Genomic DNA, 17276 nt, shown 5'->3' with positions numbered 1-17276 from the left:
AGAAGTTAAATGTAACCTTTAAACCATTACTTTTATAAGGCAACACTTCTAAAGGACTAGAGGTTCTTTTGTCTGCGATTCTGTCATCTATTATTGTCCCCCTGAGGTGCGGTTGTAACAAAAAACTCAACAGGAATAGTCTCCCGAGGGGGCCAAAAGGACAAAGAGGGGAGGAAAGTTACTTTAGAAAGCCACTCAGTGGCAGATTTTAAGCCAGTTTCCTCTGACTCTGTATTCCATTTTTCCTCTTTTGATGTTAAGCAAGACAAACTTTCAGAGTAGTAGTTCAGAGATACTGCCTGGAAAAAAATCACAACATTTCTACATCCTCTGCAGCATTTCAATGTCCTCAGGTTTTGGTTACCTTGTAATTCCGTCTTTGATGTAGTAGAGCAGACACTCTGACATGAGAGGATCCTCATTCAGGTTAACCAGGTGTGGAGTCTACAGATGAAACATAAGAGGTAGACAGTTTACCACAAAAACATTCCTAGGATTTCAGTACTTTTATCAATATTCAGCAGTGCCGAAAGTATACCAACACTAGAAAAGTTGATGAAATAGAAATGATGATGAGCTGTCAGTGATATGTTAAATTGTCACATTGACACAGTGCTGACAGCTCTAGAGTCTGACACATCACAGTACCACTAAAAATAATGCTAGCAGCTACTCCAACAAACCACCAACCTTTTTTGGGGAAAACACCCCATTAAAGTCTGCATAAAGATCACAAGGCTTCTCAACGAAATGCTAACCCATGGAGTGGCGGTGAGTGAAAGGAGAAAAAAAATAAATGAATGGAAGGCGTATGTAAAAAAAACAACAACAACCAAAAACTACATCAATCAGCAGATTAGGTGGTTTAAACATGTCTAAAGAAGCATTCATTTTAATTAAAGACGGGAATTTTCTGATGATCTAGTGACAGCAACACTGAACAGTCAGCGATTAAAAGATAACAAATCTACTTTTCTGTCACAATCGTGCCTCTTCTGACAAGTGTATTGCACGTCCTCTATTAGAAGACGCTGGAGAGGTAAGGAGAGTGAGCGGAATGCACCATTGCCTGTAATTTAATAAGCCTCAGCGCTAATAGCTCTAAGGAGCTGAAGGAAAGGTTTGAATAATCTTCTCAAGTATTATATTCAAAGATAATCCTTAATTCAAGTGGTCTGTGTAAATGTAGTACACAAAATGCAGATATATGCAACATTTATGATGTGAAATCACTACTAAAGAATAAACTAAAACTCCTCTAGTGAAGGAAAGGAGAGTTATCTGCTAATTCAATTAAACAAACCTTGGTGGGAAGACAATCAAACTTCTCATCAAATGTCCCTTCATAGCTAAGCTGAGTATGTGAAGGAAGCAAATAACAAGAGTGGAAAGACAGACAAAATAATAAAGTGAGAAAAAAAAAACAGACGGTACAAGGAGGGTTCTCATGGAAAAAGATAACATGGGAAACAGAAGTGAGAAGTGATGGGTGGAAGGGTGTGCATCACCACCCATAGGACACAGTTCCCTGGCATCTGTGCTTGTGTCTCATGTCTGTTCTACCTTTTTAGGAGAGAAGACCCCCAAAGTGCCACCATCTTCACGGATTGCCACACCCATCTCTGCAAGCAAGGCCTCCCTGTATTGACGGAAAAACATTTGTCAGAAATAAAACTTTAAAAAGACTGCATGTTGCACATATCTGCAAAGAATTTCTGCAACAGGGAAACACATACTATCTACATTTTTCAGCAAAGAGCTTTTGTGTTGATAAGAGAAAGAGGATGAGAAGTGATGATGTGAGACATTACGCAGTAGGAAGTGATTTGGGTAATGACAACAGGCAGAGAAAAGCACTGGTTAGACTCAATGGACAGACACTAACATGGTTTATGTCTGCAGCCACAGATGAGTGGATAAAGGGGGAGAAAAGGGTGTGAGAGGGGTGTTTGTGCAGCAGAGCGTGACGACAGAGACAGAAAGGGAAATGGACAGATGAGTGCAGAGAAAATGAGACAGATAGGTGAAGAAAGTCAGACAGACAGCACAGATGGGTGAAAAGACAGAGACAGAGTTATGGGGGGGGGGGGTTCTCTAACACAGAGAGGACACAGACGAATTAAAGGAGGGGTGGAGGCACACGTATGACAAACATCTCCCCCTTGAAAGGTAGGAAAGCCAGTACTGACCGCTCCATTCGGATTGCCTCCGTCTTTCGCAGTTTCTCTTCCCAGGTTTCATTGAGCTCGGCAATGATCTTTTCTGATTCCTGAACACCAGAGGCAAAGTGTGAGAAAAAAAAAACAACCAGTGTAGTGTAATCTTACTGTAACCATTAGTGTGTTTCGCTCAGTAAAAATAGGCACCTACAGTCTGGATTCAAGAGATTTCTTACACTAGTGACAAACATGCTTGCTTGGTCAAGTTCATATTCTTTCATTAAAACAAGTTTTGAGTCAGGCATAAAAACAGAGGTAACATACTGCTCTAATTATTATGACTAATATGCCATTACTTTATTAGCTTCACCTCTGATAATGTTGCTTAAAGCTCTAGTAATCCAGTACAGTTGCTGAGCCGGTTGTTTATCCTTTAAAAGCAGTGAAGGTCGGTTCTTCTTGGTATTGATCTATTCTGACATTTGTTACTATAAAGGTTTAATAATGCACTATATAGTCATCTTAGTTTAATGTCAAAATGAATTATGTTTGGCAATAGTAACAAATGAGGTTAGCTGATAAGAATTGTAAACATTTTTGTTTCTGTATCACTTACAGAGCTGCAACACCTTTAACGATCAAAGAATGTTAGTATTATATGCCTCACTATTAAAGCTTAAAGCCAATGAGACTAGATCTATTTTGGTCCAATTTCCTCCGTATCTGCGTTGGTGCTTGACGTCATTGGATGACAGACAGACTGGGCACCATGGTTGCCATGGAAACTGCAGCTCCTCATGGTTGGCTGTTGCAATGCTATGTGCTCCCTTATCAACAGAGTGAGAGGTCTACTGAGAGCGTGAGGGAAGTAAAGCTTAGAGGCCACGTGAGGACAAGCAACGCGTGTTTTGATTAAAGGCTATGTGTGGGCTAATGTTAAACAGCCATCTTGACATTAACACATGAACTTCTAATTTACTGAACAAATATTAAAAACGGTATGCTGTGTGAGGCTTTTATTGTAAGTTGGTATGATTTTTTTCAAACTTCTAGTCAGTTTGTCGTTCACAGATATTTCAGTGTTTTGGAAGGATGCACCTTCTACAGTTACTTAAATATATAACTAAATACTGCAGCCCTTAACTACTATGGGATCTTTTCAAATATTTAATAAAAGTGACATTTTCTTATGCAATTTGAGAATGTGAGAAACAATTATTAATATATATATATTAATTAACAATTGTATGCTTATATTATTATTTTAATACCCATCAACAAGAACTAAGGGAAACTCCTCCTGTGCCACACACTTAACTTAAATACACATTTATCACAGCAGGAAGTGGAGAAATATTGATGAGAAGATACGGATACAGAAGAGTAGCCAGAGGAAGAAATTAAACAGTAATTATTAATTTATAATTATGAATGTGTTTTAACCATGTTTGAAGTTTTTTTATAATTGAGAGATATATATATATCTCAATTATTAAAAAAAAAAACTTCAAACAGATGAGTGGATATATATAGATAGATATCCATATAGATGGATAGATATCGATATCTCTATATCTATATAGATATAGATATATATATGCAGATATTATGGAAATTTTCATTTCAGCACATGCCTTGCATAAAAATGTACAAGCCCTCCTGTTGCCCCACACAGCACACCTTGGGGCAGCTTTTAGCTCTACTGAGGGCATGTTTAAAAAAGGTAAGTAAAACAAAAGGACTTAAGTTAAAGATAAAAGTAGCCAAACGTTGAGGGACTTAGTAGAGTGGGCAGATAGCTATGGGACTCTTCCTTTCTCTTAGCATGAAACATAAGTGTCACCAAACTAAGTGTGATTTGACTACTGCAGTCCACACGGGCTAACGTTACCTTGAGTCTTTCGATAGCCTCCTCTCCCCCAGGGGTGGACATGATCCGCTCCTGAATGCTGGTGACTGACTGAAGGCCCCCCTGGCTGCACAGTAATCCAGAGGATGGTGAGGCTGTCAAGGAACCAATAGGGGCTGTGGAGAAATGGCCAGGGCGTTGATTCTCTGAGGCTATCAAGTATCTATGCTTATTGTTCTGAATGTCTTTGAGGTCTGAGCAAACAGCAGGAGAGAAAGAGGGAGAGAGCACAACACAGAGAGAGGTGGGATAGGCCCAGGGCAGGATAGGGGGAATAAACAACATAAAACGGTGGAACCAAACATCAAATAGGAGGAGAGAGGGGAGAGAAAGAGATGGGGAAAGAGAAAGGACAAAGGGGAGGGAAGACCAATGTAAGACAAGTTTTACGTCAAAGGGTTAAGACAAACACCCAACATAGTGGTCAGCTACAGAGAGAAGCAGTTTTCACTCCAGGTGGTTTACAACAGTCTCCTTGCACCAACTCTTCCAGAGGGCTGTTTTGATGTGGGGCAGAATTACAGTGCAGAGCAATTAACTCTGAGCACTTCATTTGCATTTGTCTTGAATGAGAACACACTGTGTGAAAACTGCCATCAGTGTATCAACTACAGGATGGGGGGAGGAGACTGTAAGAGGGTCCAGAGGGAGGACAGATGAGGGTCATTGATACATGCTGCCAAAGTTCAGCCTGCAGTTGAATAGTCACACACACACACACACACACACACACACACACAAAAAAAAAATACACACACACACACACACACACACACACACACACACACACACACACACACACACACACACACACACACACACACACACCTAAAGGTCAGGCAGCTCATGTCAATAGAATGGCCTCAAGGACCTCTGAGACAGACTATGCCTTCTAAGAACAAAAAAAAAAAAAAAAGTCCAATAAAAGGTAGAGTTTAAATTATTTGGGAGGTGCTGACATTTGTGACCAAGTGCTGAGTCACTCAACTGTACTAGTATGTAGTGGGATAATAGCAACAAAATGTATGATTTTACCCTGGCTCAGGAACTCAGGTTTAAACAAAACATTTACTTATTTATTAGTACAAAAGGGCAAGAAGGAGGAGTTATTAGGGATTTCTGAGAATACAGCAGAGGGCACATTACAGTAGGAAACTAACTATTCAACAAAAACTATCATAACACATCAAGCTAGTCAACTTTGTATACACACAGCACACCTCGTGTGGCTACTTAAAATTTTTTAAATCATGCACCTTTCCGACTGTAGCTCTGAGCCTCAGTTTGAGAACTGAGAACTGAGAACATTCTAAAGATTTGAGCACCGTCACCTGCAGCAGATGGTTAGTAAAGAAAAAAGAAAAAAGAAGAAAGACCATCGTCAAGAAAAGAAGCTTGAGAAAGTGAGTAAAAGGCAGATAAGAAAACTGCCTTGGGGGTGGGGAAGACAGACGAGCTATTCTAAAAGTAATGTTTCTAAAAAGGGAAAAATTCTAAAGTTACTTGTGATACAGTTTGATTGGAGCCTGCAAATAGCTGCCTCACCCCCACGTTCAAGCGCAAAGCATGCTAACCTAGTGGCATGCTAACCCTCGCCAAATCAGCACACCTGCGGAAGCCTTGCATTTTTAAGTCTCCTATTAAGCTTTTGCTTTTTTAGCATTTGCATGCAAAGCTGGTAGCAGATTTAATATATTACTAAGAGGTACACTATGATTCACCCATAACGGGCATCATCGCCGCACCACCCAAAACCATTTGGGCAAGCACGAGAGGAGAGGTCAGAGGTCAGTGCCAGTAGAATGAGAAGGAAAAGGTTACAGACATTTCTTAGTGAGCTGGATGACACCCATAACGAGAATGAGGAAAAAAAAAACGTTATGGAATGACTTGTTAAGTGCCATATCGTTAGGCATGATCTAAGCACGTATTAGCAAGTAGACAGGTTATTAATCAGCAGATATTAGAAGTTATTAATGGGTGTATTATGTCTAATTGACTAGGCTATGAGCCATTACTCTTGTGTACAGCAAATCAAGTGTGCATCTTTAAACTACCATTTGTGTTGTCAGTCAAAATCAGCCAAATATGCCAATTCATATTTTCATTAAATCATTTGTAATTGTACAGTATGCAACCTTAAATATTCTAACAATGTAGTGTTCTGTAGTGCATATTATACATAGTACAAAATATGCTTTATACACTTTACTCTGTAAGGAGGCATAATAAACCAGTATTCTATGATGGTAAAAAGGAATTTAAAGCTGATACAAGTCCTTTTACTTATGTACTGGGCATGGATACAGGCGATGGAAACAAAGATTGATTGATTTAAAGAAATCAGACAGTGAAGTAGAAAGAAGATGTTGCTAGCGTGTGGTAGAGCCTGAGAGAGAAGGTAGAAGCTGTGCCACTGCAGATAGCACCTGCTGTGATAGAATTAAACTCACTGTCTAGGATGTCTCCCAGGCCCTGGGCATGGAGCAGTTCCTTCAGTCGAGCCACTTCATCCTTCAGGTCACGCACCAGCTTATTGTTGGGATCCTCATTGATGACAGCATTGCATTTGATGTTCTTAGCTCGATCAGCATAGCTAAAAATCATAATGGTGATAAACGTTATTCATAGTTAAGGATTAACAATTAACTGGAATTATTTTTGGAAGTTATTATCTATGTCCTGGATGGAAACCTTACCGGAGCGTGCTGAGAGTTTCATCATAGTTGATGTCTGCAGGACTGAGGGCAGCTACCATGGCTGTTCTTGAGTTTCCACCTGACAACAAAAGACCAGTAAAGCGCTAAATTATGTGACAATGTGGGTAAAAGGCTTTCTTTTTTATAAACACAAGATAGATTAGTATTATATTTATTTCAACAAGATGTCCACTGCACTTTACAGTACAAATGCTCAGCTTTAAAGGTCCTATGACATGCTGCTTTTTGGATGTTTTTATATAGACTTTAGTGGTCCCCTAATACTGTATCTGAAATCTCTTTCCTGAAATTCAGCCTTGGTGCAGAATTACAGCCACTAGAGCCAGTTGCACAATGAGCTTTCCTTAGGATGTGCCATTTCTGTGTCTGTAGCTATTGAGGAGGAGAGAGGGGGGGCAAGGTGGAGGGTGGGGGTGTGGCCTTGACCAACTGCCACTTTGCTCGTTTGAAAGCCATGATGTCTCTCTCTCATGGGTGGGTCAAATTCTCTGGGCGGGCAAAGCAGAGAAAGGGGAGGTAACCTTGCTCCTTATGACCTCATAAGGAGCAGATTCCAGATCGGCCCATCTGAGCTTTCATTTTCTCAAAAGGCAGAGCAGGATACCCAGGGCTCGGTTTACACCTATCGCCATTTCTAGCCACTGGGGGACCATTAGGCAGGCTGGGGGAACTAATATTAATATTAAAAAACCTCATAAAGTGAAATTTTCATGCCATGGGACCTTTAAGAAAACAGTACTTTTTCCACTAATATAAGACTTCAGTATCATTAGACTAAACTGCATGTGTGCCAAGATCAAAGATACACTGTACACCTCTCCTCTGTGTATATCTAAAGAGGAGATGTGCGTGCTTGTCTAGTTAGGTTGAAATACAGTCTGCTGACAGTGTTCTTCTTAAATTGGCAGAGAGTAATGTACACTAGCTCCAGTCATTTTTTGTATCCACACTTCATCTTACAGGATACAGATGGTTCAATTTGTCTTGCTGTCCAGGAATAAGGATTTTGCTACACAGTTTACAGACATAAATTCCACCACATTCCAGCGGTAAAGGATATTTAGCAGGTGATCTTAATGTTCATACCAAGGTTCTCCCTCAGCAGCCATGTCAAAACAGAGTCTCTGTACGGGATGAAGTCAGTCTTCTTCTTCTTCTTGCTCTGCAGTAAACAAACGTTAAGTTGGCAGGCAGAAAGAAAACTGACAATGATGTAAGACTGTTCTAACACTAAAATTAGGGATGGCAGTTGAGACTGAACAATATTATGATGTACCATGACAAACACCTTATATGTAATGGACAAGAGTTATTTTAAAATGAGTAGAGTGCTTTTGCTCTGGTGCAAGGATCGTGGATTTTACTGTCTGTGGTGCCTAAAAGTACAGCACTTGATAAAACACTTGATACAATGGTGATGACAGAACACTGTGCTACACAGTACAACTTCATAATTGCAAATGACAAAAGGCTGTCAAATCTGCCTCATGGGAGGAATCGGAGGTTAGTGTTCGAGCTGTCAAAGGGTTTACCTTGATAGTACAGTTATCCTGTGTGGGCAAGCATTACAAGGACAAGACAAGAGAAAATATAAGGGCAGATATGACAGCATGCCAGGCTACAAACATTATTTCCATGAGAGGTCAAGATGTAGAGGGTAAGAGCAAAGGACGAAAAGGAGAAGGAGAGAAAATACATAAATAAAACCGAAACACATACCACTTCAGCCAAGGCAGAGATAACCTTTCCTAACGTGGTGAGAGATTTGTTGATGTTTGCTCCCTCCTGCAACCATAGATGAAAAGAATATTATTAAAGAACCATCTGGGTAATAATACTAGTCAAATGTTTGCTAATGCTGTCAGTGATAAAGGGAGTCTTACCTTTAGCCTGGTACCTTTAGCTCCAGTGGAATCTGCTCGTTCACTCCCTGCCAAGTCTACCAGACTAATTTTACTGACCTAAAGAGGAAGTAAATATATTTAAGCTAGTTTACATTAGAATGATAACAAATTGAAAGATAATGAGAATATTATTGAAAGAATGACAGCACTGACAACCGAATACAAAGTTCATGATGTTTTCAAAAAAAAAAAAAAAAAAAGAAGTGTAAACCATTCTAAACATTAGGACATTACTGTGTCAAGTGAGATGCAGCAAGGCAGTAAAATGTGATGGAGTGGCTTAATACAATGGGCAATGTGTTTACAATAACACAATGGTCTTTGTCTCTGCCACAGTCAGAGGAAATGCTAAAGTGCAAAACTAAAATGGCGGTCACCACCGACTAAGAGGACCATTAGGAGACATGTTAGCCCAAATCAAAAGGAGCAAACTAAATAAATGGGCTGTAAGTAAAAACCAGTATGAAGAAATGCACCACCAACAGCACGGGATCAGAATCACTTATAAGTTATAAACACAGTTATGTGTGAATAGATAATGATCTAATCTGAGAATCAGTAGATTTCTGTCTTTCTAGTCTCCTCTGACCTTTTCTGTGGAGAGATCTGTTTCGCTGTCATGTTTCTTCTGTGTGAAGACGATGGTAAAAACAGCATGGGACCTGCTGCTGGTCTCATTCATGTTGGTGGCAGCCACAGTTCTGTAGATAAGCACATACGACCATAGTTAGGAGATAAAAAAAAAAAAAAAAAAAACAATATGAATGTAACACATTTTCCTGAACACAATAAATCAATTTTAAATTATTCAGTATTATTAATGCTAAATCCATGGTCTTGGCTATTACTGGAGCTATCATCATCGGGTTTTACGCCTATTAGAGTGAATTGAGTCTAAGGGATTACTTTGAATGGTGCAGGTGAATTAAAGTGTGTGGACACCAAACACAAATACACAAGGCGCAGTCGGAGGAGAGTCACAGGGGAGATACAGGCTTTTCACGCCATGTTCCAGAAATAAGCCCTCTGAGTCAGCACAGGAAGATTAAGGCAGAGTTCACTCCTCCCCGCAGGGGCTCTCGCTCACACACACACACACACACACACACACACACACACACACACACACACACACACACACACACACACACACACACACACACACACACACACACACACACACACACACACACACACACACACACACACACACACACACACACACACACACACACAGAGAAATACTCACTCCCTGCAATTTAAGAAAGGTTCTTCCTGTGAAGAATCTCAGCTATCCAGGTCAAGCTGGACTTCTGGTTCTGGTCTCCTGAATATAACTAGCTGTTCCTTGACCAACACTGATGATCAAGGGATAAAAATCCATGTGATCAGAAAATTTCCCGATTCCAAATTATTGTTATCTTGCTGCCAATTTTCAGCCTTAATTAATTCATTCATTCATTTATTCTTCTGAGTTTGTGGGTAATCACATCATTACAGCTATCACCCCCACTATCACAACCCCTCCTTCCCATGATCCCGGGCCCAGCTGACCTGGCCTTGTTGCCTGCATCCATAAGGTCAGCGATGTCTGTGTAGGAGGTGACAGCTAGCTTGGACAGGTCCTCCACGTAGGGACCCAGTAGCGGATGCTCTCGCACTCGTAAATTCCCTTTGTTCTTAGGGTTTAACAAATCCCGCACCCGCTCACAGTAGATCTCCATGTAACTGACCTAGAAACAATTGCAAAGGTAACAGATTATCAGTTAAGATTCTGCAGTGCAAAATATAGAAAAGTAACGCACACACATTCATCTGTTTTCCAGTTTGAAAAAAAAGGTGTATAATTTAACTTAGGGATGCCCCCCAAAAGTCTAATATTAGTAGGCAACCCCTCAGTCGACTGACAGTCTTTAAGTAGAGCAGTCGTTTTTTGTTTGTGTCTGTGTACAGTGTACTTCTGGGGACATTTCGGTTCCCAGAAGTGGCTGTAGTAGTTGTCCCGTCCGCTCAGTGAAGATGTCAGCGATGGGTACAGACAGCTGTGGAACCGGACCCAGTCGGAGCCTGAGTGAGATGGAAGAAGCTGCTGGAGGAAGAGAGGTCTTGCCCGGTCAGCCTCTGAGATAGTTACCTTCTTTCTTCTGCTTGGAATTGGTGAATTAACAGCTCACAGCATCTTAATACAATATGTTCTCTGGATTTTGTTTGATATTATTGTTGTCAAAAATGTTGTTATCCTAAAAAAAAAAATTGTTTTGAGTTGCCTGCCCTTAAAAAATCTGGCAGTTAAATAAAGCGTTGCTTGATACTCTATATCAAAAAAAGGAACGAATTGTGGCCGGGTTGGCTCAGTGGGTAGAGCAGGTGCACATGTACTGAGAGGTTTATGTCTCTACGCAGAGGTCCAGGGTTTGATTCCGACCTGTGACAATTTCCTGCATGTCTTCCCCCTCTCTCCCCTAGCTGTCCTGTCAAAATTAAAAGGCGGAAAAGCCCCCAAAAAAAGGAACTAATTGTCGAATATTCATATTGAACAGCCAAATCTGATTCAACTGACAAAATTTGGGTATAGCCCTAATTCAACTAAATAATCAGAAGGAATGTGCAGAGGAAACCCAGCATCTTTGAAGGTTCAGCCAACATGGGACTGATGGTTAGTACCAGATATACTGTTAGAAGGCTAGGAATGGTTCATTAAAGACAAGCCAACACAATAGTCAGAGGCGGGGGCTGAGAAGAAGGATTACAAGTGGCGAAGCAGTCTAAGACTCACCTCTACCGAGTAGGCGAGCTCCTCTTTGTTGCTCTCCTCATTGATTTTCTCAAATAGATCTTCACAGAGCTGAGAGGAAGAGAAAGACGACGTTTAGTGCAAATTAACAGAATGTGGGGAGGTGAGGGGGGGATGAATTGAAAGAGAGATTTGTGGATCAACAGATAACAAAAACCATACACATACATACATACATACATACATACATACATATAAATATTTCATTATACAGTGCCTTGCGAAAGTATTCGGCCCCCTTGAACGTTTCGACCTTTTGCCACATTTCAGGCCTCAAACATAAAGATATAAAACTGTAATTTTTTGTGAAGAATCAACAACAAGTGGGTCCCAATTATGAAGTGGAATGAAATTCATTGGCTATTTCAAACTTTTTTAACAAATAAAAACTGGAAAAAAATGGGCGGCAAAATTATTCAGCCCCTTTACTTTCAGTGCAGCAAACTCTCTCCGAAGTTCAGTGAGGATCTCTGAATGATCCAATGTTGACCTAAATGACTAATGATGATAAATAGAATCCAGCTGTGTGTAATCAAGTCCTCGTATAAATGCACCTGCTCTGTGATAGTCTCAGAGGTCCGTGTAAACGCGAGAGCATCATGAAGAACAAGGAACACACCAGGCAGGTCCGAGAGATGTTACTGTGTGGAAGTTTAAAGCTCGGATTTGGATACAAAAAGATTTCCCAAGCTTTAAACATCCCAAGGAGCACTGTGCAAGCGATAATATTGAAATGGAAGGAGTATCAGACCACTACAATTTACGAAGACCCGGCCGTCCCTCTAAACTTTCAGCTCATACAATGAGAAGACTGATCAGAGATGCAGCCAAGAGGCCCATGATCACTCTGGATGAACTGCAGAGATCTACAGCTGAGGTGGGGAGGCTCTGTCCATAGGACAACAATCCGTCGTATACGCACAAATCTGGCCTTTATGGAAGAGTGGCGCAAGAAGAAAGCCATTTCTTAAAGATATCCATAAAATGTGTCGTTTAAAGTTTGCCAAAAGCCACCTGGGAGACACACCAAACATGTGGAAGAAGGTGCTGTGGTCAGATGAAACCAAAATCAAACTTTTGGCAACAATGCAAAACGTTATGTTTGGCGTAAAAGCAACACAGCTCATCACCCTGAACACACCATCCCCACTATCAAACATGGTGGTGGCAGCATCATGGTTTGGGCCTGCTTTTCTTCAGCAGGGACAGGAAAGATGGTTAAAATTGATGGGAAGATGGATGGAGCCAAATACAGGACCATTCTGGAAGAAAACCTGATGGAGTCTGCAAAAGACCTGAGACTGGGACGGGAGATTTGTCTTCCAACAAGACAGTGATCCAAAACATAAAGCAAAATCTACAATGGAATGGTTCACAAATAAACATATCCAGGTGTTAGAATGGCCAAGTCAAAGTCCAGACCTGAATCCAATCGAGAATCTGTGGAAAGAACTGAAAACTGCTGTTCACAAACGCTCTCCATCCAACCTCACTGAGCTCGAGCTGTTTTGCAAGGAGGAATGGGCAAAAATGTCAGTCTCTCGATGAGCAAAACTGATAGAGACATACCCCAAGCGACTTACAGCTGTAATCGCAGCAAAAGGTGGCGCTACAAAGTATTAACTTAAGGGGGCTGAATAATTTTGCACGCCCAATATTTCAGTTTTTTATTTGTTTAAAAGGTTTGAAATATCCAATAAATTCTGTTCCACTTCATGATTGTGTCCCACTTGTTGTTGATTCTTCACAAAAAATTACAGTTTTATATCTTTATGTTTGAGGCCTGAAATGTGGCAAAAGGTCGAAAAGTTCAAGGGGGCCGAATACTTTCGCAAGGCACTGTATCTTTTAATGGGACAACACTGAAGAAATTACACTTTGCAAGTATTAAATGTACAGCTTGTATAACAGTGTAAATGTGCTGTCCCCTCAAAATAACTCAAGACAGCCATTAATGTCTAAACCGCTGGCAACAAAAGTGAGTACACCCCTATGTTAAATTCCCATAGAGGCAGGCATCTCTAGGTATGGTGAAGGGTATGTGATGATGTGGGACTATTTTAATTCCAAAGGCCAAGGGAACTTTATCAGGATGCATAGTATCCTGGATCCATGAAATAACTGGCCTTTAAAAGTAAAAATCTGCCTGCCTCTATGGGAATTTAACATAGGGGTGTACTCACTTTTGTTGCCAGTGGTTTAGACATTAATGGCTGTGTGTTGAGTTATTTTGAGTGGACAGCACATACAGTGTACAGTGACAGTGACACTTCGGTTCCCAGAACAACTTTTGATTCTTTCTGGCATTCATACTGTGTTTTACTCAATAATAATAATAATAATAATAATAATAATAATAATAATAATAATCTTTAGTCTCATCTGCAGATGCTGTCTAGATTTTTTGATCTGATGTTTGTTTAGCAAATCATTTAGCAAACAAACATCAGATCATAAAATCTAGAGAGCATCTGCAGATGAGACTTAACACTCAATGACTATTATTATTATTATTATTATTATTATTATTGTTGAGTAAAACACGGTATGAATGTCAGAAAGAATCAAAAGTTGGAAACAACGTAGTAAGAAATATCTGACAAGGGATGTTAATTGTGCATCCTGGGTTATAATCTGGCCCATGTCCCGCTCTCACAGTTTTCCTAAACCAGGCGGTAGAAGAGGAAGCGAGGACTCAAAACAGCTGGCTGGTCAACGGATATACATGGGGATAAGGATATTAAGCAGGCAAACAGTTGCAGAGAAAAAGTGCTATCTCATTACGAGAAATTTAAAAGGTAAAGTTGCAGTCTGAACATTTCTGACGTGGATTTGGTTTGGAAGTAGGACATGAGGGAATGACTGAAGAACTGGTAAAAACTGTTCTTGTCTTATAGAAAGTGACCAAGACTGAATCAGAGGTTGTGTTAAACATTCAGTGATCTACATATGGTTGCATTAGACATTACTTTAAATACAGTGAGCAAAGTCTTTTAATCTTTGCTAGTTAGAAAGATGCATTGTAGAACAAACCATGGGAATGATTCCTTCCTGCCCCTCCTCTTGCTTGCCCATCATGGTGTAGGATTTGCCAGCTCCTGTCTGGCCGTAAGCAAAGATGCAGACGTTGTAGCCCTCAAATGCATGCGCAAGCATTTCCTTGCCAATATCATTGTACACAAGGTTCTGTGATGCAAAGCTGGGGTCTTCTGGCTGTAGGAAAGAGAGAACAGAGAGAGGACTTAAAATGTATAAATGTTTAATATTAAACTTTTGGTGTTTTAAATTGACATTGATGTATAATTATATTTAGATTTTTTATTGGTCAGCATACTGGACTATGTAACAGAAATACATTTCGAACTCACCGTAGTATGTGACCAGTAGGAGTAATCAAAACTGAAGGTCTTTGCTGGTTCCTTTGGGGCTTTGGGGTTGAGAATAGCTGTGGGGAGAACAAAATTAGTAATGTGATTGATGTAACATCTGGTTTCAATGTGAATATAAGACAACTACTCCCATGTCTTTGCCGATTAGGTGTGTTGAAATTAATCAAATAATCGATGCATCGAATCGTGGACGTGGACGATGCTGCATCGATAATCGGCCGGGCCATAAGCGATTATTTCGGTTTACAATTTAATGTAGGCCTAACAACCTTTCGGTTTACATATTCTGTTATGTTTTGCACATTCAGGAAGTGCCATGTGCTGTAGTTTTATGTATCCAATTTATTTAGCATTAGAGAACTGCAGAATGTTTTGTTTTTTAAGCTTGAAAAGCTATGAATTAAATATCCTATATGGCTTTAATAGAAAAATGTATTTGGCGCATCGTGATATCGAATCGAATTGAATCACTTACACGATAATCGTAATCGAATCGGGAGATCAGTGAAGATTCACACCTCTATTGCAGATTCAGCTTAAGGTCTACGTTAAATTAATTCATTTATGATAAATCGAAAATGTATTGAATTACTGGATTAAGATTTTTATTCATTCCCTTCTACCACCATTAAGTATCTATTTTAAGTCAGTGCAAAGTGCAGTCATTTGAATTATGGCAGGGAATCTGTAACAAACTCGTCATTGAAACCCAAATTTGTATCCTGGCTAGATGAATGTATATATTTTTTCAATTTCACAAAAAATTCTCTAAATGTATTAACATACTATTTATTTTTAATCCTGGTTGTCAAATAGTGGATCTCTAAAGATCCTTTTCTTCAATCAGAGAACAAACCGTGATATATTTGGAACTAAAAGTCACATGAACCTGTGACGAATTATGAGCCATTGGCTTTTTTGAGAACTGTTGTGTCAACTTTTACCAAACAGGCCATCTTTAATTGGTGTCTGAATTCATCGTATGCATTTACACAGCAAAAAGACAAACAATACAAAGTTGAAATAAAAACATGTAGCCTACTCTCACTATACCACCTTCACCTGTATCTGCAAAAGGCAAGATGACAATATTTCTGCACTACCCAGCCATTCCCTGTAGTCCCACACAGGCATTTCTTAATGAACAAGAATCTGCAGCCATGCTTGGTATGTCACCCTTCTCAACCATGCTTGTGGGTACCCTTGGGACTAGTGTTCAAGCTTTCCACACTCTGCACTAGATATGTGACAGAAAGAGAGAGGAGGAGATTAAAAAATGACTAGGATGTTTGTAGATATCCGTACCCCAGTTGTTCTACAAATCCCCCTCTAAAACAAAATGCACTTTTATTGACTAAAGCTGCCTTGCATTAGGGGCCAGTGCAGAGAGTTCGCTCAGGCTATACAGACAAACGCAAACCTCCACCGCCTGTACAGAGGGGGGAGGTGAAGAGAAGAGAGCGACAAAGAGGCTTGTGAAAAAAAGGGTTTGAGGGACTAACTGGTGTGCTAAGTGCCTAGCAACAATCCAAACAGAGCAACAACAGAAACAAAAGGCAGGGTCAAAGGAAAAACTGTGAATCTGCATCTTAGTAAGAACAATATATACTATGCATTTTCACTATGTCCAAGCAAATCTCCAGTGTGGACCACAAAGTAATAATTTGCTTTGTTTAATGCAAATTCTGCACTTTGCTAATAGCCAAATTAAAGCCTCGGCTCCTCGACATGAGGGTGCTTGAGAGGCTTTTGCCTCAAGATGTCCCAGGCAGAGTGCATAATGTGTTCAGAGGATTTCAGCACACTTATCAATAATGCAGGCGATGTGGAGAGACACGGATTGGATATCACCCTCCACAGGTCACATGCTGACAGAAAAGCACAGTGTGTCCTTAAAACCAGAACACTAACTGACTCATGCTAAATATGTGATGATTATAGCAGCTGCCATTGCACTGAAACCCAGGTAGCTACAACCTAGCACAGGTACAATCAATCTTCAAACAGGTTAAGGTGTACAGGTGGAGTAGCAGCTTCCATATTGGGCACTGGAAGAGGATACAGCAAGACAGGTGGCTAAATAAAGCCTAATTTCACCTTTGCCCTGCCTCCAATGGGAAATTGGAGCCAGGGCATGAAGAAATGAAGGGGTATTTAAGTTACCAGGCAGTGCCCCTATTGCCCTTTCCTGGAACAATCTACAGTGGCTATTAATGAAGAGACAGTCTAACTCAGAGTCATTCAGTGTCAGCCAAATGCAGTGTTAACTCAGCATCAAAAACTGAAAGATGATGAGACAGAGCCATGTGTGGGGCGTTTAGACAGTGGGATGCCCATGACAGGCCAGCGGACTGACGGTGATAATCTGGCCTTACTGGGAATCACAGCTGTGTTCTAGCAA

At 40.3% G+C, this 17276-nt stretch overlaps 1 protein-coding gene across 25 annotated transcripts in view; it reads right to left on the bottom strand.

Moving 5' to 3' along the window:
* kif1b (kinesin family member 1B) overlaps positions 1 to 17276 on the bottom strand; it is a 65227-nt gene that overhangs the window by 29400 nt on the left and 18551 nt on the right. For 8 of the 25 annotated variants that reach the window (XM_039801285.1, XM_039801290.1, XM_039801289.1 and 5 more), the window contains exons 3-19: positions 14855 to 14931; positions 14520 to 14699; positions 11469 to 11537; positions 10247 to 10425; positions 9282 to 9393; positions 8672 to 8749; positions 8508 to 8573; positions 8321 to 8338; positions 7875 to 7950; positions 6768 to 6846; positions 6522 to 6664; positions 4051 to 4262; positions 2190 to 2269; positions 1564 to 1639; positions 1304 to 1354; positions 691 to 753; positions 365 to 444 (exon numbers count right to left, since the gene is read on the bottom strand). In XM_039801285.1, the coding sequence (XP_039657219.1) occupies positions 365 to 444; positions 691 to 753; positions 1304 to 1354; positions 1564 to 1639; positions 2190 to 2269; positions 4051 to 4262; positions 6522 to 6664; positions 6768 to 6846; positions 7875 to 7950; positions 8321 to 8338; positions 8508 to 8573; positions 8672 to 8749; positions 9282 to 9393; positions 10247 to 10425; positions 11469 to 11537; positions 14520 to 14699; positions 14855 to 14931 (1639 nt within the window). Of the gene's footprint in view, positions 1 to 364; positions 447 to 690; positions 754 to 1303; positions 1355 to 1563; positions 1640 to 2189; positions 2270 to 4050; positions 4263 to 5324; positions 5400 to 6521; positions 6665 to 6767; positions 6847 to 7874; positions 7951 to 8320; positions 8339 to 8507; positions 8574 to 8671; positions 8750 to 9281; positions 9394 to 10246; positions 10426 to 11468; positions 11538 to 14519; positions 14700 to 14854; positions 14932 to 17276 lie in introns of those variants that run through there. The other 17 variants (XM_039801294.1, XM_039801295.1, XM_039801296.1 and 14 more) reach the window with 7 other exon arrangements.

The sequence above is a fragment of the Perca fluviatilis genome, chromosome 5, assembly GCF_010015445.1.
Source record: "Perca fluviatilis chromosome 5, GENO_Pfluv_1.0, whole genome shotgun sequence".
Classification (NCBI taxonomy): domain Eukaryota; kingdom Metazoa; phylum Chordata; class Actinopteri; order Perciformes; family Percidae; genus Perca; species Perca fluviatilis.
Note: the sequence above shows the minus strand (reverse complement) of the source record. Positions and strands in the feature narration are given on the sequence as shown.